Below are 25,964 nucleotides of genomic sequence, written 5' to 3'. Positions count from 1 at the left end.
AGCTTGTCTGAGAGACCGGTGTGGAACCTGGGTAACCCCTGAATTTAGGCCTGGGTGATTGCTCGTTACAAGAGGTAGACAACAGACGTTAGGGCGAAGGAATTACAAATAACCATCATGCTTTGCTGCTGTCTGCCAGGCAATCGTGAGGGCTAAAAAATTCCAAGGGTGTGTACGGACAAATTTGCCCATAGTAACCATTGATACGTGAGGCCCCTGAAGTCTCCCAAGGAGGTCTTCTGTTAAAGGACTTCCTCCCATCATAATAACGTTCAATGTTGGAGAAAATAGGAGGCCTATGATCCCCCCCCCTCCCCCGTACTGTGTATTTGTAGTTTTAAGAGCGAGAGAGAGAGAGACGTCCACAGCCCACTCATAAGCAAACCACTTTCGTCAACAGCTTTCCCGTGAGCGCTCCGACATATTATGCAGCTGGAGTGTCCATATTTTCTTGCCGTGCCGGATAAGCGCTGTATGGACACAATGGTGCAACGTCGAGCACGGGAACAAGGGCCGGGCGGGCCGCTTGTAGCCGAACAAACGGGATTTGTCGCTTTCGTCTTTAAAAGCGGCGCAGGATTATAAATGTATTGTAGCTATTGTCGTTTGCGTCGAAGGTATTCTGTCCTCTGCCTCCTCTCAACGTTGTCTGAGGAAGACTCTTGTTTGAGGTTATCGCAGGTTTACAGAAATTAAGCAGTTTAATTCCACGGGGCCTCCCACGCCGAAGAAGCCGCAGTTGTCAGCAGGCAAAGCGTGCTGTCACGTATGTGTGAGGAAAGGGGAAAGACAGTATGAGGACTGAGGGCGGGCAAAGGCAGATTATAGCGTCAGCCCGCACAATAGCAGGTACCCCACAAAGACGGGACGAGGCACAAAGAGCAGACCTACAAAAGCGCCGCTTGCCAAAGTGGGTGTGTGCCTGCTCGGGAATCGGGTTTCAAATTGGCGTGTATCCCAGGCCAGATATGTTCCTGTCTGTACTGCCGCTAAAGTACATGTCGGCGTTATTATTGTCGGTGTTTTGTCAAGTTTTTGTGGTACGTGGTCGTTTCAGCCTTCCCGTTTGAATGGGCTCTCCGTGAGTGGCTCGAGATACGCGAGCCTTGCTGATAACTCGAGATGTAAATGAAGTCCTCAGCCTTCTTTTGTGTTACCCACAGAATAAACGTTTGAAAACACATGAGCCATCTCGGGAAGCTGCTATTGAACAGAAGTATTTTAAGCTGTAGGTCAGAAAGTTGTAGCCAGACTCAAGCTAATTGTGAAAATGAAGGGCACGGATGAAAGTTGATGCTGTGATCAGATTGCCTGTGTAAAGCGTGCCTCCAGATTTAGGGCGAGCTTCTACTTCCTGAACACCGTTTTACACGGGCAAGGGCTAATACGCAGGCAAAGCACTATAAGACTAAGGGTCCTGTTTAAATGTGCATGGTGCAAGTGCGTTTATAGTGTGTCCAAATCCACCTTTGCTAGTTAAATGGCACATGATATGGGCACAAAGGAAGGCACAAAGGAGTTGTACTTAAGCCCAATTTATGCTCCAAATGTCTGCTAGCCGACGTAAGAAAATGTGTCGTGTACACGACGGCCCTGGGAGACACAAAAAAGTGTCTCTCATGACGTCAAAATTGTCGGGAGACATCTGTCTGCTAGCCGACATTTGGAGTATAAATTGGGCCTTAGTCTCTTATTTAATCATAGGTGTGTTTTGGGTGTCACATTCATTCATTCATTCGTCATCCAAACCACTTATCCTTACTTACTCAGGGTCGCGGGGATGCTGGAGCCGATCCCAGCAGTCATTCGGCGGCATGTGGTGAGACACCCTGGACAGGCCGCCAGACCATCACAGGGCCAACACACACACACACACACACACCTAGGGACAAGTTAGTACAGCTGAGTCACCTGACCTACATGTCTTTGGACTGTGGGAGGAAACCAGAGCCCCCGGAAGAAACCCATGCAGACACCGAGAGAACATGCAAACTCCACACAGAGGACGACCCGGGACGACCCCCAAGGTTGGACTACCCCGGGGCTCGAACCCAGGACCTTCTGGCTGTGAGGCGACCGCGCTAACCGCTGCGCCACCGTGCCGCCCACGTGTAACATGAATTAAACCGATCAGAGTCACCCCCCCGTTCCCTCTAAAAGCCCGGGTGCGCTTGCACCCTGGCGCATTGCTGTTGAAATGGCGGATTCTGAGAAGTTGCAGAAACAGAAGTTTTTCGGCGGAGGAAACGGATCTGCTCAGGGGGCGAACTGAAAGCACGTAAGCAGACCGTCCACAGGAGCAGCAGGAACCCACCAAAGCTCGGATTTCATTTGGACAATTGTTTTCTAGATGTCGTGACACGCACAATAATCATCTTCCACCTTGTCGTGTTTTGCACGTCCCCCCGCCTGCCGCCCAGTGACTGCTGGTAGACCCCAGCATCCCTGCGACCCTGGGTGAGGATAAGCGGTTTGGATAATGGATGGGAGGATCTTTCTTATATTCACACTGCTGCGTGTCCCTGTGTGTGTAACAACCGGAGTGTGCGCGCGTTGTGCACCCTCCTACGTAGGCTCGTCTTACTTTCTGAATAATGCGCCCTTAAAATGACAGTGAAATACTGCGCCAGGTTTCTGTCGGTCAACGGCGCCATTGTTTCCCACTGCTTCAAGATAGCAATGGTGCACCTGACCACACCTCATTTTAACACCAGCACTCCCATGGGCTCTCCCATGGGCTCTCCAATGGGCTCTCCCATGGGCTCTCCAATGGGCTCTCCCATGGGCTCTCCAATGGGCTCTCCAATGGGCTCTCCCATGGGCTCTCCCATGGGCTCTCCAATGGGCTCTCCCATGGGCTCTCCCATGGGCTCTCCAATGGGCTCTCCAATGGGCTCTCCAATGGGCTCTCCAATGGGCTCTCCAATGGGCTCTCCAATGGGCTCTCCCATGGGCTCTCCCATGGGCTCTCCCATGGGCTCTCCCATGGGCTCTCCCATGGGCTCTCCCATGGGCTCTCCAATGGGCTCTCCCATGGGCTCTCCCATGGGCTCTCCAATGGGCTCTCCCATGGGCTCTCCCATGGGCTCTCCCATGGGCTCTCCAGTGGGCTCTCCAATGGGCTCTCCAATGGGCTCTCCCATGGGCTCTCCCATGGGCTCTCCAGTGGGCTCTCCAATGGGCTCTCCCATGGGCTCTCCAATGGGCTCTCCCATGGGCTCTCCAATGGGCTCTCCAATGGGCGCGAGTACGTTTGTTGATGGAACAATGTGGTTGCTAGGCGGGAAAATGACAACCGTGGCGTTCTGAAACTAGCAAAGACATTTGCGCTGCGCTTTGCACCCCTTCAAGATAGAGCCCTAGATCCCCCCCCCTCCCCCCGCACTTTTTCTCCCCAATTGTACCCGGCCAATTACCCCACTCTTCCAAGCCGTCCCGGTCGCTGCTCCACCCCCCTCTGCCGATCCGGGGAGGGCTGCAGACTACCACATGCCTCCTCCCATACATGTGGAGTCACCAGCCGCCTCTTTTCACCTGACAGTGAGGAGTTTCACCAGGGGGACGTAGCGTTCCCCCTCCCCCCTGAGCAGGCGCCCCGGCCGACCAGAGGAGGCGCTAGTGCAGCGACCAGGACACATACCCACATCTGGCTTCCCACCCGCATTACATTTCGTCTGTAGGGGCGCCCGATCTAGCCAGAGGTAACACAGGGGATTCGATCCGGCGATCCTCATGTTGGTGGGCCACGGAAGAGCCCACGATCTTTTATATGACGATGAAATGCAAAATGGAGTAATTTGAAATGATGCTGTGGCGCACCGGCTTAGACAGGGGTCCGCAATACAGTCAGGGTCCCGAGTAGAAGGGCCCGCTTTATCGAGCGCTGGGCACCAGTGCAAAATGGGCCTTTGTGTTCCACAAAGACAATGGCTACTCGTTTATAGCAGCGTGCCTGCTGGGTCAGTAGAGGGCTGATGTTAGTGTGTCTTCAATAAAGTCCAGTCTGTTTTCTGTGGCGTGTTGACAAGTCTCTCTGGGCTGAGCTTTTAATGACACAGAACAACGCCGGTCCTTCATGGCTGGCCTGCGTAAGGCTCCCTTCGATGAAGGAAAGCACCGAATGGGGCTCACAGCACATTCATGTGTGTTGGTATGCCTCCCCCCCCCCCGCCACCGACCCCACACTGACATCACAATGTGTGCCACGACAAGGCAGCGGGACGATTGTCTGCCCATGGGAACGGGAAGGGGGCTTGAAAATACCATTAGTCTCGAGGGGAGGGCTTCGTGTTGGTTTACGTGTTTTTTTGCCGAAGTGATTGTGTCACGGTGTCCCCCCCCCCCCCCACGAGCTTTTGTTTATCGTCCCCGTTGTCATAAACAAACACCTTTCATGCAGGCGTGCAGGAGACACGGCGTGCACCTGAGGTAGTGATGCTCCACGCTGTCGGCTCGCCTCTGTTAACTGGACCGCCGCCTTCCTCCCCACCGCCGTGCTGGTATCCGGCCAGCCGCCGGTGTGCGATCATCGCCGGTTTCCTGGGTGTGTCCCGACCTTGAAGAGCCGTGGTTCACCCAAGCAATCCGATGGCTGTGAGAGTTATGGATCTGGTCCGGCCCGGCTCTGGCCCGGCAAGCTAATGCTCAGTGTCTATGACGGCAGATGAGGAGTGAGGCTACTCGTATATTCGGCGTTACATGTGAGCAGCCAACCGAGTATTTCATCCTTAACAGCCCCGTTGCCCTCCGCACTTCTAAGGCCGCTTGGTAGCGGGATGAAAGCATAAGCGGGTTCGTCAATGGTTGCTTGGTTACTTGTGTTAAGACGGGCGCATCGGCATATAATCTTTTCGCGATTGATTTAAAAGGAAGGAAGGGAGGGAATCGGCAGAAGTTTCGGGGGGCGGGGGCGCCGTTGGGTGTGAAAGTTATTGACATTACGGTGTGCTGTTTTCGCCGCCTGTTATCTCGGCAGTTTTTGATTTTTCTCGATCTTTCCTCTCATCTGTGGCTGCAGAAAAACCCCGCTTGCCATTTTGCTTGTATGCTTCAATACTCTGTCACTGTGTGAGTCATCACCTCCCATTCATCTTCTCTCCTCAGCATCATGACTTGCATAAAGCATGCTTTAGAAAGATTTATAGACGCACAATCGATTCTTACAAGACATTTCACCATAACCATTTGAAAACTAAAAAACTATGCCTGTTATTCAGAGGGTTGAGGTGAATCAAACAGGATTGGGAGTTATCTTTCTCCGCGGTCCTGTGGTTCATTTGCATTCTTCCCTTTAATTAAAAATTCATTAGAGGTAATGCAACAAAAGAAAAAAATATCCAATAAGTGAATTTTGGAAGCAGCCATACCTGGCCCGGTTATTCATCGTTGAGCTACAGAGGGCAGTGTTGAAGGACCTGATGTGGATGTAAATACTTGGGACGTCCGGGTAGCGTAGCAGTCTATTCTGTTGCCTATCAACGCGGGGATCGCCGGTTCGAGTCCCCGTGTTACCTCCGGCTTGGTCGGACGTCCCTACAGACACAATTGGCTGTGTCTGCGGGTGGGAAGCCGGATGTGGGTGTGTGTGGCTGCACTAGCGCCTCCTCTGGTCGGTCGGGGCACCTGTTCCGGGGGGGGGGGGGTAGTGTGATCCTCCCACGCGCTACCTCCCCCTGGCGAAACTCCTCACTGTCAGGTGAAAAGAAGCGGCTGGTGACTCCACATGTATCAGAGGAGGCATGTGGTAGTCTGCAGCCCTCCCCGGATCGGCAGAGGGGGTGGAGCAGCGACCGGGACGGCTCAGGGGGGTGGAGTAATGAAGTAAAAGATCTAATGGCACAGTTAGAGAGCGACATCTCCAACACTAAAGAAACAACAAGAACCGATTTTATTGCCTCAAAATGAAGAGCATCCGTCTCTCCAGGTTGACCACAAAATGAAGGGATAGCATGTCAGCGACTTCACTATCAGAGCTCTGAACGGCGGCCCGGCTGCGACGGCGAGGGAAGGGTTGTTGTTAAGATGTGGAGCTGCCAGCCGAAGTATAGAGCAGCTTTGCCCTGTTTATCAGGTATTCAGTGGGATTTGTGAAAATCCACCAGCAGCTTCCTGTAGGCAGAGATATATTTCCAAATCTCACATGAAATTGGCGGGGCTGCAACAAAATTGCTCCCCCCCCGCCGCCCCCCCCATGTCACTTATTGAAAAACACAGCAAGTGTTACTTAATGACATCATAGACTAGAGCCCTGGCTCTCCGCTGTCCTTGCTCGAGGAGCGACTTGTTTATGAATAGCAGCACAGACCTAGCCGTCCGACAGCGTTAAGATTAGGGTGACAAAATGAATTTGGTTTAATATCCTGCTTCTAATACCGAGCTGCTCCCCAGATGGGCTGTGAGGCTCATCATACCACCTTTACCAACAAGAGCAAAAAAAATTGTCTGCCATTTCTACATAAAATGGAGTCCCGGCTGCCTGGTGGAGTGATAAACCTTCTTCGTCAGCTTCTGGCGTTTCCATTATGACTCCATCAACAGACCCGCCTCTCTTTGAGTTCAGTAATTGTTTGTACTGTTTTTCTATGAGTAGTGGAATATATTACACAACAATAAATAGAAAGGCTAGCTGTAATCTAGAATAAGTAAGAAATAAAAAAAAGCGTAATTGAATTCAGAGTCGTAAACAAATTATTCGAAAGCCCGTTCTGTAAAATGTGTTGCGAGAAGTGTGCCCCTAGCTGTGTCAGTAGACCTGATTTGAATTTCAAACCGATGAAACTGTTGTTTAACGGATGAAAGGTGTCAGATGCTGTGTGACGAAACCGGGGAGACTTGCTCGGCCGCATGCAACGTGCAGCCTCCCGGCTTTGCCAGGCTGAGGATTTCTCTCTAAGGATTGCTTTTGCCTTTTGCTTTGTTTGTTCTGTCTCTATCCTCTGCAGGCGTCGTGGACTCGACCCGAGCAACACAAGGTATAGCTTCTATATGCATGGTTATTTCTCACACCCGTCCGTTTCTCATGTCAAGGGAATCAAACTCAATTACTGGGAGGGGCACAAGTCCCGATCAACTAGCTTCGACCTGCCAAGGAAAACACATTAGCATAATCGACCAGCCCAAGCCCGACTGTCAGTTCTGTTTTCCTTTCACTACATCTCTGTATAAAGTCAGCAAAACATGGGCTGTGTAACCTTATATTATGCTTTAACCACTAAACCAGCCCACTGGAATACAAGGGACTGGACGATGTAAGTTTAAGCAAATTCCAGATGTTAGCCAGGTGTTAGCCAGTTGCTATGTGTACACCGATTTCATTGCAGTAAATTGCACACGAGCATGCGGGAAGAAACAATAGGCTCTATGCAGTTACACCTCTTTTTTTACACTTACTCCTCTCTCGTGTTCTTCAACTTCTTTCCCTTTACCTCAGCCTCCTTCTTTCTCCGTCTCTTACGCATTCTCTTCATCTCTCTCTGCCTATATACCGAGCCGTGGTTTCAACTTCAAAGTGCATTTTTGACACACAGCAGTCATGAATGTGCACCTCTAACTCACCTGTCTTGAGATGCTCGGTTATGGATGCAGGAGAGGAAATCTGAGAGCGTCCTGGCTTTCATCTCAGCCCCACAGTTTCTTCAAGAAATTCCTCTAAAGGAAGTGAAAGGACTGCCGTGGTTACAGCTGCTCCTTCTATGAACACGTCATTACATTTGCGCAAGTTGCTATCCACACAACCTGTGAATGTGTTTTCAGCTTTGTATTTTCCCCCGTCAGTATGGAGGATGCCCAAATAGCACTTTGTCATCTCAAATAGCATTGCTGATGAGTCCACGATGCCACTGCCAATTACAGATATGATGCGCCCTCGAATCCTCAAATTCCCCATTTGACATACATACAGATGTGACTAATCCATTTGTGTGGAACTCACTTTACTTCCCGGTTTGTGCACGTGTCCTGTGTTGGCATGGCTAAAAATGATCTCATGCAACGTTTGCCCCTTCCCTTCCATAAGAAAAAAAGGTTATGTGTGTCATATGAGAGGTTTTGACAAATTGATTTTTACATCTTGTTTGATGGGTTTTTTTTCCACATCAGTGCAAGTTGGTTGTCAGTTAATAACGTTAACTTTTTTCAGATGTTTGATTTTTGCGTTACAACCAAAGAATTCTTCGAATTGAATCAGTGTCCATCCCTTGTCAACAGGGAGCAAAGGGGAAGCTGAGCGTGTTGGCAGGTAGACCTGAGCAGGCGGTAGACTGGTTGTTTGAAAAGGAACGGCAGGCAAGGTGCTTTCAGTTCATGTGCCAGGCCAGTCGAGGTTTTGAGCCATTTGAAAGACTTGTGTCTGTCTGAGACATGCCCGATGTGCTCTCGGTATTATTTTCGCCAATGTGTTCTTGCAATAACCCTTTCCTCTTTGACTTACGGAATAGAAACTGCTGGAGAGTTCTGCTGTCAGCTTGGCTTGATTTATTGCGGTAACTTGCCTCCTGTTTCCCTTCTTTCTTTCTTTTTGGTCCTATCGCATCTATTTCCTTTCCCGTTGTCTCATATCGGTGAAGGGCAAATTCATTCCCTTTCTCTTATAGGTGGTAGAATATGCAAAAAAAAAAAAAGATCAAATATAAATCTGAAATTGTTGGATGTTTTCAATAGTCATCACCCTGCTGCATTATTTATTCAGCCTCCTTGCTGAAAACCTCTGTTATGAAACTTTAATGACTCACCGTATCGCATTGCAAATGGATGGAGTTCTTTCCTCTGGTAGAAGATCACATTCATTATCACTACATGTAGGGTATGTGCACTTATAACCCCTGAGAAGATCGTCCATCTCTGTTGGTGATAATATGGTGACCTGTAGTGGCTTAAACTCAACGTTACCTGTTAAGAAAGTGCCGACATTGATGCTAATTGACTAAGTTGGATCTCGCTCTGTTACGTAATAAGAGAGCCATCAGTCACTAGCTGTGATGGCTGTGTGAGTCAGGGGGAGGGGGCTTCGTGTACAGGGTGTCAGAATGAAAGGGGGCCCTGTTATGTAAGTGTTTCTCTGTTCCTGCTACCCACTATGCATAATGAATGCCCCAGACATGCTTTGTCTATTGAGTTTGACTACAAACTAATGAGGGCTTCTCTTACATGGCTGCCCAGACTGGGCCCAAATTAAATATGTGCAGAAGCAGCATCTGTGCCATTGGTTCGCCTGCACTTCAGATCAGAGACATAACCAAGAGAGGTACTCAAAGGTTCAATTCTTCTGTCCCAAGGAAGTAGTCTGTGTCATTCTGCTGCTTATGTTGCTTAGACTGGGATCAGCCGAACGACTGTTGCAGAGCAGCGCTGTCTTGGGCAATTAGCGTAAAATGCCATGCCCATGGGCACGAAGGCACACTGGTCGTATCCGGGATGCCGGTGTGAGAGAGAAAAAACCTCTCCAGTTGTCAGCCCATGTCCAACCTGGGATACCGCTAGGTCAACGGTGTCCGATCATGTGCCGTGGAGGGCCATGCGTATGCAGGTCTTCATCTCAGCTCAACGCCGCACCAGCTGGTTTCACTGGTTAACACACCTTAAACCAGACAAAAAGGGACTAATCCGTGATATTAGCTAGTGTAGTGTTGGGTTGAAAGTAGCGTAAACTCAGCCCTAAGTGAAATGTGATTGTTGCATCCCTGCATGTCGAGTCTGTGAATCCAGGTATCTGGAGATAAACAAGGTTGTTTACTTATCTTATTAGCATGCTCTCTGAGGTTTCCTGTCTGGTTTCACAAGCCTTGGGACTTGACATTTCCGTCTCATCACGGTAACTGGTCACGTACGTCACTAGATTGCAGGCACATAAATCACTTTAGACTAACTCGCCAAAATCTGCTGGAACAGTTGTAAGGTGGAGTCTAAAAAACCGACAACACTGAAAATCTTAATTCTTTGTTAGATGTTGGATTTTGGACTAAAATAAACACACAGCATCATCAGTGTGAAAGTGCAAGCCGGGCATGTTCGAGCTACAGTCCCAACACCATACAGCAGCGTATCCCATTATTTGGTGAGGCGACTGTGTGAAAAAGCTTGAGATAGTTTCTACTGCCTTCTCCGCTCCATTATTGATGCACTCTCCTACTGTGAACTGTGCCCGTTTCTCTCTTAGGTCGCCCCACTTCGAAGCAACTCTTCTGTCTCTGTGTTTGTTTGTTTGTTTGTTTTTTTATTTTTCATTTGTTTGATTTTAAATAACATCAGCTGACATGAAGATCTTCTTTTGTTAAACGTAACTGGAAACCCCTCCTACTCCAGTCCAAATGTAAATTTTGCATGGGAAATTTCACTCTGTGCACGTGCATATGTGTAATGAATTTCTTATCAAAGTGTGTCATTCTAAGGGGTCGATGAGATGTTTTACATTTTTTACAGTTATTTAAAATCAAAGCCTCGGATTTTCTTTCCTGCCCCCGTTTAGAGTCTGGATGGGAATGTAGTGGTGAGGAGCGACGCTCGAGTGTCTTCTCTCAATCTGAAGTATGTCAAGTACACGGACGCAGGCGAGTACCTCTGCAGCGCACGCAGCGCCATCGGAGAGGATGCCCAGCTGGCTCACCTGGAAGTCCGCTGTAAGGATTTCATGCTCTCATTTCTTTTTTTTCTTCCAAATCTCAAACAATACTTTGTTTGGCCTCCAGTGAACAAAACACACTTTACTGTGTCATTCAGGAATCAGGAACACTTTGTCATCTCACTTCATGTACTTGCGCACATGAAATGAAACGAAATACCGTTTCCCCCAGCCCACAGCAGTGCAACACAAAGACAAAAACACATATCCAAAAACTACAGGAACACATAGTATATCCAAACTAATAACACATACATATATCCAAAATAGAACACATATCTCCAAACTAAGAACATGCATGTCCAAACTAGTACATATATATCCAAACTAGAACACATGCATCCAAACTAAAAACACATATATCCATACTAAGAACACATATATCCAAACTAGAACACATATATCCAAACTAGAACACATATATCCAAACTAAGAACATATATATCCGAACTAGAACACATACATCCAAACTAAAAACACATATATCCAAACCAAGAACATATATATCCAAACTAGAACACATATATCCAAACTAAGAACATATATATCCGAACTAGAACACATACATCCAAACTAAAAACACATATATCCAAACCAAGAACATATATATCCAAACTAGAACACATATATCCAAACTAGAACACATATATCCAAACTAAGAACATATATATCCAAACTAGAACACATATATCCAAACTAAGAACACATATATCCATACTAAGAAAAATAGAACACATATATCCAAACTAGAACACATATATCCAAACTAAGAACACATATATCCATACTAAGAACACATATATCCAAACTAAGAACACATATATCCATACTAAGAACACATATATCCAAAATAGAACACATATATCCAAACTAAGAACACATATATCCAAAACAGAACATATATAGCAAAACTAAGAACACATATATCCAAACTAAGAACACATATATTTCCAAACTAGAACACATATATGCAAACTAAGAATCCATATATCCAAACTAAGAACACATATATCCAAAACAGAACATATATATCCAAACTAAGAACACATATATCCATACTAAGAACACATATATCCAAAATAGAACACATATATCCAAACTAAGAACACATATATCCAAAACAGAACATATATAGCAAAACTAAGAACACATATATCCAAACTAAGAACACATATATTTCCAAACTAAGAACACATATATCCAAACTAGAACATTTATATGCAGACTAAGAACAAATTTTTCCAAAATAGAACACATGTATCCAAACTTAGAACACATACATATATCCAAACTAGAAAACATACTATATCCAAACTAAGAACACATATCCAAACTAGAACATGTACAGCCAAACTAAGCAACAAAAAAAATCCCTGTCCAAGAGACACAGAGACACTTCCAAGAGAAGTTCCTTCATCCTATAATTAACGTTACTGTAATGTTAACTGCCAGTTCACATAAGAAGATAAATGTTTTTGTTTTGCTTGTTTGCTTGTAGTGAAAGTATAGGGACCACTAAACCATGTGTTCATGGCCAAGACTATGCTGCTATTGTCTTATTTTTTCCCCCCTTGCCTTCTACAGACGCGCCTAAGATCCATGGTTCAATAGCTGTGTATTCGTGGGAGGGAAACGCCGTTAATATCAGCTGTGAGGTCCAGGCTCACCCCAGTGATGTGTCGATTGTGTGGCTGAGAGACGGACTGCTGCTACCCAACCCAAACACCACCAACATTAGGATCTTCAAAAATCCCTCAGGCAGCTACCTGGAGGTGCAGTCGCTCTCTCGCTCTCTCTCTCTCTCTCTCTCTCTCTCTCTCTCTCTCTCTCTCTCTCTCTCTCTCTCTCTCTCTCTCTCTCTCTCTCTCTCTCTCTCTCTCTCTCTCTCTCTCTCTCTCACTCTCTCTCTCTCTCTCACACACTCACCACATGGCATCAAGATTTCATGAATATAAACTCTAAGTGAAGAGTTTCCCCTCTACTCCGTTGTGGGAAAAATCCGATGAATAATTCAGAGGAGGGAACACTCAGAGTAACATACCAGAATAGGCTTCTCTCCTGGACAAAGGAAAAGCGAAAGGTCATCTTCAGAATGTTTGACACGAACCAACATATTTGTGTGTGTCTTGCTTTGGCAACCTTTATTTTGGTCCTTTCTCTCCTAGGTGACCCCCGATGCTGAGAATGACTTTGGGAGCTATAACTGCACCGCCTCTAACAATATGGGCACAGAGTACAAGGAGTTCCTCCTCATAGAGGCTGGTAAGTCTTAATGGTCCTGCAAATTATGATAGTCACGCCATGCATTTAAACCGACTCCTATTTCTCCGCTTGGCTAAATCGCTATTTCAAGATGTCATGGCTTCTCTGATTAAAGTCTTAGTCTTTCATGGACCTACTACTTTTTAACGATTTTCTTATTTTTGTCTCATCGGCCATTACCACCTTTCTCATCCTGCAAAGACGATCTGTTTATCATATGCACGTTAACATCCTGAGTTTGTGTTTCGGTGTTTGACTGCAGCTCCCATTGACCGCAATAAAGGTCAGAATAATGGCATACGAGCGCATTTATAATACTTGACTTTTTTATGGCTTTTGTCTTCATTGGTATTCCACCCTTGCAAAACCTGTGTCATTGATAATGTTGAGGTAGGCTGCCCCCTGTAGTCCGCAATCGGAGGGTACGCTTTCACCAGCAGATAAGGCTGACTTGTGCTATTATCGTCACTGAGGGTGTATCCTCCATCGGCATCCAAGCAGAATAAGAACTTTTTTGAAGCATCTTTATATCGCTGAATGTGATATTCTAAAACGGTGACTGAGAATTAAATATTCAGCGCAATGCTCAGTGTCACGTATCATAGACTGCTCATGAAGATGGAAAGTCAACTCTCTGGAGAGTGTTTTAGAGGCACTCTGGAGGAATTGGGGGCTATGAGGAAATTCAGCTTCATCTCTGTTTCTGTGGAGGCAGCAAATAAAATGAGATTTGATGGGGGTAGATGGAATGCCACCCGCTGGAGTAGGGTTAAAAAAAGTCTTGATGGTAGCTGGTAATTCACCTTAAGTGCCAGATTTATTGAATTGACCTTTCTTGCACACAGAGCAATCACAGATGGGGTGTGATGATAGTGAAGCGTGTGTGAGGCGTGTCACATGTTTCTTTTTCACTCCGTTGGTTTTTCGGCGCTGAAAGGGAACTAATAGCAAGCGTAATTGGATTTCTCATTCAGGGTATCGCCGTGTGCGACGAAGTCGGTTATCCCGGTGATCTCAGCATGACCCTTGCTCTCCGTATCTTCCCTTAATTAGATGTGCCATCCGCACCATCCGTCATTGAGGTGGAGCCCTTCTCGACCACGGCACGCGTCCTCTTTGAGGAGCCCGAAAGCACTGGCGGTGTCCCCATCCTCAAGTACCAGGCTGAGTGGAGGACACAGGGCAAGGGCAGCTGGGTGCAGAGGACCTATCAGTTCCAAGGAGGTGTGAACACCGTCGTCACAAAATACTCGTAGTTTGCACGAGCTTTTGCTGTTCTGTGTTATCTTGACCAATTACTGCAATTTGAGGTACACGTGATTAAATGAATGGCGTAGATAAGAATTCTATGTTTGAAGCACATGATTAAAGAAGTTTTTTAAGGGAAATTTAAAAATTAGCCTGCAGACACACCTATATTTTCAGTATTACTGCTAGTATTATTTTTTTCCAATTAACTTACATCCATCACATCTCTACATTGCTAACTGGCTAATTCCTGCATTAGGACTTTAGAACAGTGTTGTTCTGAAAGTCAAGCACAAGCACGCCATCTAAACGGAATAATAAACCCAGTATAAATAATAAATAAATAAATTTTGGTGGCACTGGTTAGCGCAGTCGCCTCACAGCAAGAAGGTCCTGGGTTCGAGCCCCGGGGTAGTCCAACCTTGGGGGTCGTCCTCTGTGTGGAGGTTGCATGTTCTCCCCGTGTCTGTGTGGGTTTCCTCCGGGAGCTCCGGTTTCCTCCCACTGTCCAAAGACATGCAGGTCAGGTGACTCGGCCGTACTAAATTGTCCCTAGGTGTGAGTGTGTGTGTGTGTGTGTCTCCCTCGCCTGCCACCCAGTGACTGCTGGGATAGGCTCCAGCATCCCCGTGACCCTGAGAGCAGGATAAGCGGTTCGGATAATGGATGGATGGATACTTAAGGGGAGCAGGAATACCACATTACGAGATGGCACCACTAGAAACAGCTGTCATCAGTGTCTGTTTTGCATATTTCTATTTTTAGACTAGTCCGTTAAGGAGTTGGGGGGGGGGGTGAGAAAGAACAGGATGAATTTCCCCTCCCCGGTAAAAATGGAGCCGATCACTCCTTATGCTAGATGACAAGAACGACGTGGGCTCGGTTGTGGTTTGATGTTCGTCACGGGGTCACAGGTGGGTTTCAGCAGGTGGTCCGTGTCTCTGTGATGTCGTGACAGGTTCATACATTGAGGTGACGATCACAGGCCTGAAACCAGAGACTGACTATGAGGTGAAGATGTTAGCCATAAACGGCAAGGGCGACAGTGAGAGCAGCCCTGCTATGCTCTTCAAGACAGAGCCTGTCCGTAAGTTACACACACACACACACACACACACACACACACGAACAAACTTTATTACCCTTTATCCCCTCCTGTTGTTTTGCTGTGCCGTGTTATTACCATGACCCGTCTCTTCCCTGTGTGGCGAAACAAGACACGTCCATCCATCCGTTCCACTGCTGATCTGTAAAAGCCTGTCTTGTTTCTCAGCTGGTGGATCGTGACTCTAAAAGTGGGCGTGATGATTTTTCTGATGGCGTTGCAACATTCCTGTTAAAAAATTAGTTTTAGGCCGCTCTGGTGGCCGAGCGGAGTAAACCGCCGTCCTCGCAACCCGCTCGCCACGTGGCTGGGAGGTTCGTATCCCAGACTCGCCGTCACCGGTCACGGCCAGAGCGTCCACGGGGTGAGGCGTTCATTAGGCCGCCCTTACCCGAGGGATAGCGGGTGTAGATCGGTGTAGTGCTCGGGGACTCGTCGTTCTCCAGCGACCCCTCTGGCCCACCCGGGCGCCTGCAGCCAAGCAACCGAAAGCGTCCTCCCTACGCCTCCTTCGCGGCCTGAAGGTGATGCAATCCATGCGAGGAGGCTTCAGCGTGTAAAAGGGCGAGAGCAGCCGACACCAGTTTGAAGGAAGCTGGTGTTACGCCTATCTCCTTCCTGTGGAAACGTGAGCCAGGGGAGTTATTCCACAAGAGTTCCGGCCACATGCCGTTGGGTCAATCGGGCGGGATAAGGGGGGGAAAACTAGAAATACATTTAAAAAGAAAATTATTTTTCAAAAGAAAGTCTTGTGATAGATATATGAATCCATTTTAGATGATAACTATGTATCACAGCCGATGATGGGGACATTTTGTCCAATGTCAAGGAGCTGTTGGACTTTAGGGCATCCGAGTGGTGTGGCGGTCTATTCCGTTGCCTACCAACATGGGGACGGCAGTTCGAATCCCTGTGTTGTGGGAAGCCAGATGTGGGTTTGTGTCCTGATCGCTGCACTAGCGCCTCCTCTGGTCGGTCGGGGCACCTGTTCGGGGGGGGGGGGTTAGCGTGCTCCTCCTGTCACAGCCCGGCTCATAGGCTGCGACATAGATGGGAGACCAGACGAGTTTGCAATTTTGCCCAAGCACATTTATTTAAAAAAAAACAATAAAGAACAACGAACTAAGCGTGGTAGTCAGTACTGACGAGCCTCCACTCCTGACCAAGATCCTGCCAGACAAAAAAGAACACAAAACCACAGGCGCCCCTAGTGGAGCGGAGGGGTCATCACACTCCCACGCGCTACGTCCCCCTGGCAAAACTCCTCACTGTCAGGTGAAAAGAAGCGGCTGGTGACTCCACATGTATAGGAGGAGGCATGTGGTAGTCCACAGCCCTCCCTGGGTCGGCAGAGGGGGTTGAGCAGCAACCGGGACGGCTCAGAAGGGTGGGGTAATTGGCCAGATACAACTGGGGAGAAAAAAAAGGGGGGGTGTTGGGGGGGGGTGTTAGACTTTTAAACTTAAAATAATTTCCCTATATTTCAGTTGTACTATTGATAGTTTCTACTGGTTGGCATTAACATGATATTTTTTTGTTTGGTTTATTTTTAACGTGGGGAACACATTGGCTATTATCGTGCAATTGAAGACTTTGAAATGTGAGTTTATGAAGGTTTTATGAACAAACCAGGTGAGAAACACTGGCGTAGAGCCTTGCACCAGGCATATTTTCCTGCCTGTGCAAAGGCAGACCTTGTGTTGAGTCTGTCCTGCATTGCTTAGCTGTTAGCACCCTCTACTGGATTTTCCTGTAGGTGCCCCTCACAGACCGAGACCAGGAATATGCACGTTACATGTTTGGATTTTTGTTGTTGGACTTCTTGTGGTTGATACTGCAGTGTCGCCTCATGTGTTTTATTTTATAATTTCACCCATGCTTCCTGCATCCCCTCCCCCTCCCCTCTTCTACCCATCAGGCTATTCTTACACAAGTAAGTGCTTCATCTTGCTAGAACTTTCCTAGAAGTTTCATCGCGTGTCGTCTCAGAATAACTTCCTCTTTTTCTGTTTGTTTTTCATATTTACTCAACTGTTTCTCTTAAAAGTGGTGCAAACTGCGACAACGGCAGTCAAAACACAACAGCCGGGCGTCCGGGTGGCGTGGCGGTCTATTCCGTTGCCTACCAACACGGGGATCGCCGGTTCGAATCCCCGTGTTACCTCTGGCTTGGTCAGGCATCCCTACAGACACAATTGGCCATGTCTGTGGGTGGGTAGCCAGATGCGGGTATGCGTCCTGGTTGCTGCACTTAGCGCCTCCTCTGGTCGGTTGGGGTGCCTGTTCAGGGGAGGGGTGGGGGAGGAACCGAGGAGAATAGCGTGATCCTCCCAGGCGCTACATCCCCCTGGTGAAACTCCTCGCTGTCAGGTGAAAAGAAGCGGCAGGCAACTCCGCATGTATCGGAGGAGGCATGTGGTAGTCTGCAGCAACCCAGACGGGGGTAGAGAAGAGTGGGGTAATTGGCTGGAAACAAGGGGGGGGTCCAAAGTAAATAAATAAAATGCAACAGGTACGATGAGTAAAGCAGCATGTGGCAGTGTTGAGTGTTGAGTGCCGCACTGATAATATCAATACCACACTTACAATAATTTACTTGGTGAAATTTTATAAATATATATATATGTATATATATATATGTATATATATATATATATATATATATATATATATATATCTTGGTTGACAGCACTCACATTTATAGTAAAGAAAGAAAACCTTTCAGTATATGATGAAATGTGACGAGAGCACAAAGAGCTTTGTCCGCGGGTCCCGCCATTGATTTTTTATTTTTTTGGGATAAATTAATGTGGTCGTGTCCATTTTTCTAGTCACAGAGACATTATTGCTCTTCTCGCGCAGCGAAATGTCCCTGTTTGCCCGTGCCCCATGTTGTTATTGCGTACTGACTTACTGGCTGCAGGAATGGCCATTACCATGGTAACGCAACAAGGTCTGCAGCCATCGAGACTAAACTGATGGTGGCGTCAATAAAACAGTGTGTATATTGGTGTTTTGCAGGTTTGGTAGATAAAGCGACATCGTTTAAGCATCTAGCAGAGAATTATTACCCCTGATGTTGTAGTAATGGCAATTTCAGAACTGCCATGGCGAGCAAAGTTAAAAAATCCATTTCTGTAAGGTCATTTACTTGTGCACTTTAGAAATGTCAGCTGAACTCTCGCCCGGGCCCTACAGATGAGGTCTGCTGTCAAGCTTTTCCACAGCTTCATTAAAAAACAAAACAAAACAAAAATACCATCTAGCCAGCACTTAATGAAAGTATGACACTGAAGATGTTCCACACACATACACATATATACATGTGTGTGTGTGTGTGTGTGTGTGTATTCAAGTGACTCAAGTAAATTCTTTATGAAGAATATAGATAGATAGATAGATAGATAGATAGATAGATAGATAGATAGATAGATAGATAGATAGATAGATAGATAGATAGATAACTTTGTTAAAAGAAACAATGGTAGGGAAAGTGCTCAACAAATAAGGAGCAAAATAATCCAGTGATATTGACAGCTGATGATTGCTTACGGCATGAAACAGGCTTGTAGTGTCTCATAAAGAATTTACTTGACTCACTGGATTTTATGTGTGTATATAGATAGATAGATAGATAGATAGATAGATAGATAGATAGATAGATAGATAGATAGATAGATAGATAGATAAATATATATAAAATATGAATTCCAAGTAGTGTTGTTTTTTTGTCTCAGTATTGTTTGTACTGTGGTTGGTGATTGTGGACTGATGCCTCGTGTTTTATCCTGCCTCTTTCCCTTCAGTTATAGCCATGGGCGTCTGGGTAGCATTGCGGCCTATTCCGTTGCCTGTCGACACAGGGATCGGCGGTTCGAATCCCCGTGGTACCTCCAGCTTGGTCAGGCATCCCTAGAGACACAATTGGCCGTGTCTGCGGGTGGGAAGCCGGATGTGGGTTTGTGTCCTGGTCGCTGCACTAGCGCCTCCTCTGGTCGGTCAGGGCGCCTGTTCGGGAGGGAGGGGGAACTGGGGGGAATAGCGTGATCCTCTCACACACTACGTCCCCCTGGTGAAACTCCTCACTATCAGGTGAAAAGAAGCGGGTGGTAATCGGGGGAGGCATGTGGTAGTCTGCAGCCCTCCCCGGATCGGCAGAGGGGGTGGAGCAGAGACCGGGACGGCTCGGAAGAGTGGGGTAATTGGCCAAGTACAATTGGGGAGGAACCCCCTCCCCCCAAAAAGAAAAAAGATAGCCGTAAGGAGGGCTTGCTAGACGCCTAATTTGGGGGTGTACAGTTACAGAATGAATACTCATCAGAATGTGCTGCATTTGTGAGGACACTAACTTTGCTTGATGTGTTTTCTCTTATGTTCTTAGATGGCACATTTCATTTTTTCACTGAGGACACAGGTTTGTTGTGTAGTTAAGATACTGGATACTTCTGAACTAGCGGTCGCTATCCTCGCAGGATCACCCCATGACCCGTGCTGTTATTCTGAACCCAATGTCACTGTCATATCAGACATTTTCATCCCCTTTTCACCCAAACCTCTACGTAAGGGTTTATAACGAGGTTATACCAGAATACATCTCATGTATATTTAGCATAATAGCATTAGCCTCTGGTTTCAGCTGTTTCCCCTCTGATGTGTGTTTGGTTTCCATCTGGTTTCAGCTGTTTTGTTGTCACTGGAGGAGGCTTGTGTTTGGATAAGGCCAACCGGCGTTGGTTAACCAACTGCCTGGCAAATTATCAAGGCTTAGTCAAGACGATCGAGCTATCACATGTCCTCTGCACTTGTCGCCTACAGAGAAACCCTGTCTGTGCTGCTGTGTTTGCCCGTGTCTGGCTCTTTTACTGTGTGTTGTTGTGTTTCGCTGTTCTGGTTTTTCTCTACGAGTCTCATAAGTTTTGTCTTTTCCTCTCCATGTTTTGTCGTCTGTGATATGTCTTCCACGTTATTTCTTCCACTTTCCTTTCAACCAATCACGTGTGTGCAATTCATGTGGCTCTTGTTTGGCTTGCATGGCGCTGGCGGTCTCCCCCCATCCTGCAGAAGGTAACTTGAAGTTCCCGATTTGTCTCTTTAAAGAGGAGCCCTAACTTTGTTGGAGAATCATAACACTAATGCCAGGCTGTCTTTAGACGACGCCCTCGTTGCTTTCATGCAAACATTTAACTGATTCATTCCCTCTTCGTTCGCCGTGTAGACTTTTGCCTTGGCAGAATAAATTAAAGTGGCCCAAATGTGTAGTTCTAGTGATTTAAGACGAGTCAGAGTGTTTAAGAAAACTGTACTGAAGACTGGCTATCTGTGGGGGTGTTACCTTCTGTCAAACAGGATATCTCAACCTAAGGATTTATCAAATCTATTATTTACAGGGCGTCCGGGTAGCGTGGCGGTCTATTCCGTTGCCTACCAACACGGGGATCGCCGGTTCGAATCCCCGCGTTACCTCCGGTTTGGTCGGGCGTCCCTACAGACACAGTTGGCCGTGTCTGCGGGTGGGAAGCCGGATGTGGGTACGTGTCTTGGTCGCTGCGCTTGCGCCTCCTCTGGTTGGTCAGGACGCCTGTTCGGGGGGGCCGGAGGGAATAGTGTGATCCTCCCATGCTCTACGTCTCCCCGGCGAAAAGCCTCACTGTCAGGTGAAAAGCAGAAACTGGAGGGATGAGCCCTCCCCGGATGGGCAGAGGGGGTGGAGCAGCGACCGGGACAGCTCGGAAGAGTGGGGTAATTGGCCAAGTACCACTGGGGAGTAAAAGGGGGGGAAAATTTACAGATGACAAGAGAATTACAATCGATTCCCGTCCGTTTGAAACACGGCGCTATGTCAAACCGCTGTTCTTCCCAGTGGGCTCCGTTATCAATGGGCTACTTAGAGTATTCATACTGAGAGCGAGGTAGTTTGCCGAGGCATTATGTCTTCCTTGACACCGTGTTTTTTCTCCTGTCTAACCATATCTGGAATTCTGTTCATTCCAGGCTAAACCAACTAACACGGCTAAACCAACAAGCGCTGTAGACACAAAGTCATAATGAGACACGGCGACGCGACCCGGCCGGTTCCGAAACTCCATGCATGTCAATGATGTTTGTGCTCCTATAATTGCTGTCTGGTGTGTTTCTGTCGAAAAGTCCTCCTTTATGAGTCACCCCACGCCGAACATTCAGCCGTAGAAGTCGTTTGTCTTCTGCGCCGAGGGGTAAATTATTTAGACTAATGTAGATGAAAGTAATTGGCTGAGTAAAAATAGGCGTCGGAGATTAGCGTGAACCATCTCGTGCAGTTTGCGTTGTGCAAACATCCAGCCTGACGGCTGTTGTTTTCACATGACTTCCTGTTTGCAACGCTGCAAACGGATTTTCCCACGGATATTTCCGATAATGAGTCAGATAACCCCCCTCCCCAACGCCATTAACTGTACGACACGAGCAGACGCCGGCAATTTTATGCCAATTGAATGTCATTCACCGACTCACAGATTGAATCAGATAAGTAATTTTTTGCATAATGTGGTCATGAGACTGACTCGGGGCGTGCCGTCTCTGGGATCCGAGGGAAGCGATGTAGAGGTGGACCACTTTTCGGTCGCAGAACTTCTCCTTTGTTTCTGAACAAGTTATTTCCCCCCTCCCCCCTGTAGTTCTTAAGGTGCAGGTGGAACCACAGAAATGCCTCTCTGCTCCTCACAACACAGCTGACTGGATTTTAGTTCTCTGCATGTTTTAACCGAATCCTAAACTATCCCCCTTCAATCCCTCTCGTGTACTTGCAGGGAAGCCCAATCCTCCTATAGTGGAGGGGAAACCTCAGTCCAAAGGCAATTCCCTCAAAGTCAGCTGGATTGAGCAGGACGATGGCGGTTCACCTATCCTACATTATCTTGTCCGCTACAAACCTGTAAGCATTCGGGGGGGGGGGTACTTCCAGATGTGGGAAGGGGAACACGTTGTTTAAGTTCATCCAGTTTTCAGTGTTCTTGTTAAATTCTCAAGCATTCTTACTTTCACTTTAACGTGACCATATGTTCTGTGCCCCCCCCCCCCCCAGAAGCACATGTCGGAGTGGAATACAGAGATTCGGCTGCCCAGCAGCAGCAAGTATGTGGTCTTGAGAGGCTTGGAGTGGGACACCGACTACGACTTGTTTTTGGTGGCAGAGAACCAGAAAGGCAAGTCTCAACCAGCGATGCTGTCCTTCAAGACCACCGCGGAGCCAGCCGCTATCCCAGGTACCCTCCCTCAGGCTAATCAACACCGCCACTTACAGCACCCGAGACCGGGGGGGCAAACTCAACGCTTGACGGAAGGCAGGGGGGGGGTCCTCATTTTCATTTCTAGAACCCTGAAAAAGGAGCGACAACCAAATAAACACGAGATGGCAAAGCCAGGTCCAGAAAGTTAAATCCGTACCATGTATTTCCTCCACCCATGTGCTAAATCAGCCGATTTCATTATCCTATCAAACTGAAGAGTGGGGTTGATTAGAATCAATTGGTTTAATACATGGGTGGAGCAAATACATGGTCAGGAGTTTTACTTCCTGGACCTGGATTAGCCACCTCTGCAAATAAATCTCCAGAAGAGAAAAAAAACACACATTTCCTGAGCCAGTGGCGTGTCGGAAATGGTTTTATGGCTGGTTTTCCCCACGTTCAAAGTTGACCTGTCACAGCGTTTGCCGAATGACGTTGAGTTTGCTCTCTCAGAACCGGGGCGGGCTCTTCCCACGAACGATGAGACACTGCGTTTCTATTAGTCCCGTTCGCTGCCTGATAACAGCGGCGTGTGAATAATCTGCTGGAAGCAGCTTGTTGGGTACTTACTTTAAAATTGGCCGTTGATAACCATTCATTAACTTGTTGCCTCGAGGTCTCTGTCTTCATCTGGTGGTTTGAACTTAAACCGAGCTACCTCCAACAAGCCTGTGCATCCTAGACAACATAGATTGCTTTGCAGAATCAATACAGCAGACCCTTGTCCTCCTCTCACTCTTTCTTTTACCCTCTTTAACTCCTCTTCCAGTCTAAAAACACATCCCACCCACCCGCCACCGGGTCACCGTCAAACCTGTACCGGTGTCGTCCTCCTCTGTGCCGCGCTTCCGCTTCAATGTTGTGCTGTTATAGTTTTGTCTTGTTTTTTTTTTGGTTTTGTTTTATTATCATTATTTTCTTCTAGCGGGAATAAATCATTCTTTTTCTGTTTTTCACCTTTTTTGTTTTGTTTTCAGACTTGACATATTTTCACTTTTCTCTCTTCCTGTTCCCATTTCCCCCCACCCCTTCTCTCTATTTCCTCTTGTGTTTCTTCTCTTCATTTTCTCCCCTCCTTTACTCTCTCCTCCCTTCCCCCCCCCCCCCCCGTTTGTCACAATGTTCCTGCACTCTTGCCCGGTCCTGGATACCGGTGTGGTGGACCACGTGAACGTTTTCCTCCCGACCCGTGTGTATTTTGGGTGCGGTTGGGGTTGGGGGTGGGGGGGTGCTATATACCCAGCCACGCAGGGCTGCCCATCTGTGACATACACGTTGGCATCGCTCATCCTCTCCCTCGCCACCTTGTTCCTGCTGTCATAGTCCGTGCAGAGCTCGTGCAGTCACTGGCAGAGGAGAGCTTGCCTTTCTCTGGCCTGGCTGTCTCTCTCTGGACTCCTTCACTCCCTAAGTAGACTTTGTCCGAGACCCGCCGACACGTCTCCGTCGGTGGGTGGAGGTGGGCGTCCAACCAGACCGGGCAGACGTGCTGAACCAAAGGCAGTGGAAATCCTCTGGCTCCCTACAGATTCGCTCTGCTCAGCATAGCACAGCACAGCTAGCCATCGGCACTAGACAACACACACACACACACACACACACACACACACACACACGGACTACCAGTTTACAATAATGGCCGCTTAGTGTCACTGAACATGGGGGGCTGTATTAAACGTTAGCGCTGTCGTAGAACACCGGGTCAGTACTGACCGCTCTATTCTACATGTCAGTTTACAACAAAGGACTTATATTGTTGTTGTTGTTGTTGTTTTTGTTGTTGTTGTTGTTTTGTCACTCACAAAAAAAAGTGATATGTACTGTATGTAAAGATTTGCTACATTAACTTTTACATGACAGAGAGCAGCGACGCCTAACAGAGCACCCAAGTGTTTATTGCAGAGTGTCGAGCTGTAAACAGAACCATCGAACCGTCGGTGGCGGCGATACTATTACATTAACTGTAACTTCTGTGTTGATTAACAAGAAAATAAATACATCAAGTATAAATCAGATTCGTTTAATGCATATCCATTTACGATCAAAAGCCCCAGCCTGGTTTTTTACGTCCATATATAAATCCTTCGTAGATGGTTTATGTCGCGATTGCGTCTGATAACTGGGTCTGGTGATTACCGACCGGAACCCGGTGGCCATCTTGAATAGCTTGTGTTGAAGTTCTGCTGTCTTGATTTCAAAATGGTTTCAAATACACCGTCACTTCCGGTGTGGGAAGATGGCGGTGGCGCGGACTCGTATTTGCGGCTGCTTCACCCAGTACCGACTATGTAGTGTCTTTGTCCACGTCTGCGTCTTCAGTTTGTGTCGTTTGTGAAATTTGTATTTTGATCTGAAGATTTTTTTTCCCGTTTAATGGCTGGGAGAGCTAGCGTTGGATCGGCTGGGAGAGCTTGGCCTGCCGCGTCCGGCGGGCGCTGCGCCCGAGAAGGAAGCACCGAGGGCGGTCTGACGGGACGCGGAAGCAGGGCAGGCTAAGCTACCTGCTAGCCCATGCAGGCTGGCAGTTTCGATAACACCGAGGGTGGTGCGGTGGCGGCCTAGCCCAGCGTTGACTGTGTTTTAGTGTCGTCGTGTGGAGTGCCGGGGGGGGGGGGTCAAAGGTTGGGAGAGCTGGCGTTGGATCGGCTGAGGGAGCCTGGTCTGCCGTGTCCGGTGGGCCCAGGGACCAGGGCCCTGCCTGGAGCTGCACCCGAAGAGGAAGCGCCGAGGGCGGCCGGTGCGCCCTTGACAGCGGGGCAGGCTAAGCTAACTGCTAGCCCATGCATACCAGCAGTTCTGACAGTCAGTGGCGGATCTAGAGATTTTTTTCCTGGGGTGGCAACAGGGGTGGCAAGACTGTGTCCCAGAGGTGGCAGCTGCCACCCCTGTTGCCACCCCGTAGATCCGCGCCTGCACAGTCCTCCTGGCTGGCTGGCTGGCGTTCGCTCTCTGGACAGTGATTTTTTTCGACTGTGTTGCACTGAGTGGACTGTGTTAACTGTTTGTGTGTTGCTTTTGTTCTGTTTTTGTTTTGTTTTTTTTTTTGCTTTGTTCTCTCTATTTTTGTATGTTTCTGGTGGTGTCGTTTTTGGAAGTTTTGGACGCGTGTTTTTTATCTTTCGTGCCGCACTGCTGCGGGCTGGGTGAAACGAAATTTCCTTTAAACGGCAATAAATTGTTCCTGATTCCTGAAATAGACTTGGGCACGAATAGCGGCTGTGCCCCGTGGCCAGCTGAGGTGCTGTATGTGCAGTAGACTCACACAGTATGTTTGTTTTCAAAATGTCTCTCTGTTGCCAGGTAGCAGCGTAGCAACATGTCTGAAGTGTCCGTCTGCTTTTCTTCTGTCTAATATCAAAATAAATGGGGTTTAATGTATTCGAATCAGAGCTCCATTTTATTGATATAAAGTCAGCCGGTGTCACGACTAATCTGTAAACGTCTCGAATGTTTGAAAATGGAGGAAAAC

The 25,964-nt window shown here is 47.6% G+C and overlaps 1 protein-coding gene across 1 annotated transcript in view; it reads left to right on the top strand.

Moving 5' to 3' along the window:
* Nucleotides 1–24,508, top strand: part of ncam1b (neural cell adhesion molecule 1b) — a 167,135-nt gene extending 142,627 nt beyond the window's left edge. Inside the window, exons 9-16 of the mRNA XM_056284103.1 lie at nucleotides 10,463–10,613; nucleotides 12,200–12,387; nucleotides 12,781–12,877; nucleotides 13,931–14,101; nucleotides 15,084–15,212; nucleotides 22,016–22,140; nucleotides 22,291–22,471; nucleotides 23,739–24,508. Coding sequence (XP_056140078.1) covers nucleotides 10,463–10,613; nucleotides 12,200–12,387; nucleotides 12,781–12,877; nucleotides 13,931–14,101; nucleotides 15,084–15,212; nucleotides 22,016–22,140; nucleotides 22,291–22,471; nucleotides 23,739–23,818 — 1,122 coding nt within the window. The 3' untranslated portion in view covers nucleotides 23,819–24,508. The remainder of the gene's footprint in view (nucleotides 1–10,462; nucleotides 10,614–12,199; nucleotides 12,388–12,780; nucleotides 12,878–13,930; nucleotides 14,102–15,083; nucleotides 15,213–22,015; nucleotides 22,141–22,290; nucleotides 22,472–23,738) is intronic.
* The last annotated feature ends 1,456 nt before the right edge of the window (nucleotides 24,509–25,964 follow it).

Source organism: Lampris incognitus, chromosome 7, assembly GCF_029633865.1.
Source record: "Lampris incognitus isolate fLamInc1 chromosome 7, fLamInc1.hap2, whole genome shotgun sequence".
In the NCBI taxonomy this organism is placed as follows: domain Eukaryota; kingdom Metazoa; phylum Chordata; class Actinopteri; order Lampriformes; family Lampridae; genus Lampris; species Lampris incognitus.
The sequence above is the reverse complement of the archived record's forward strand: the minus strand, read 5'-3'. Positions and strand labels throughout refer to the sequence as shown.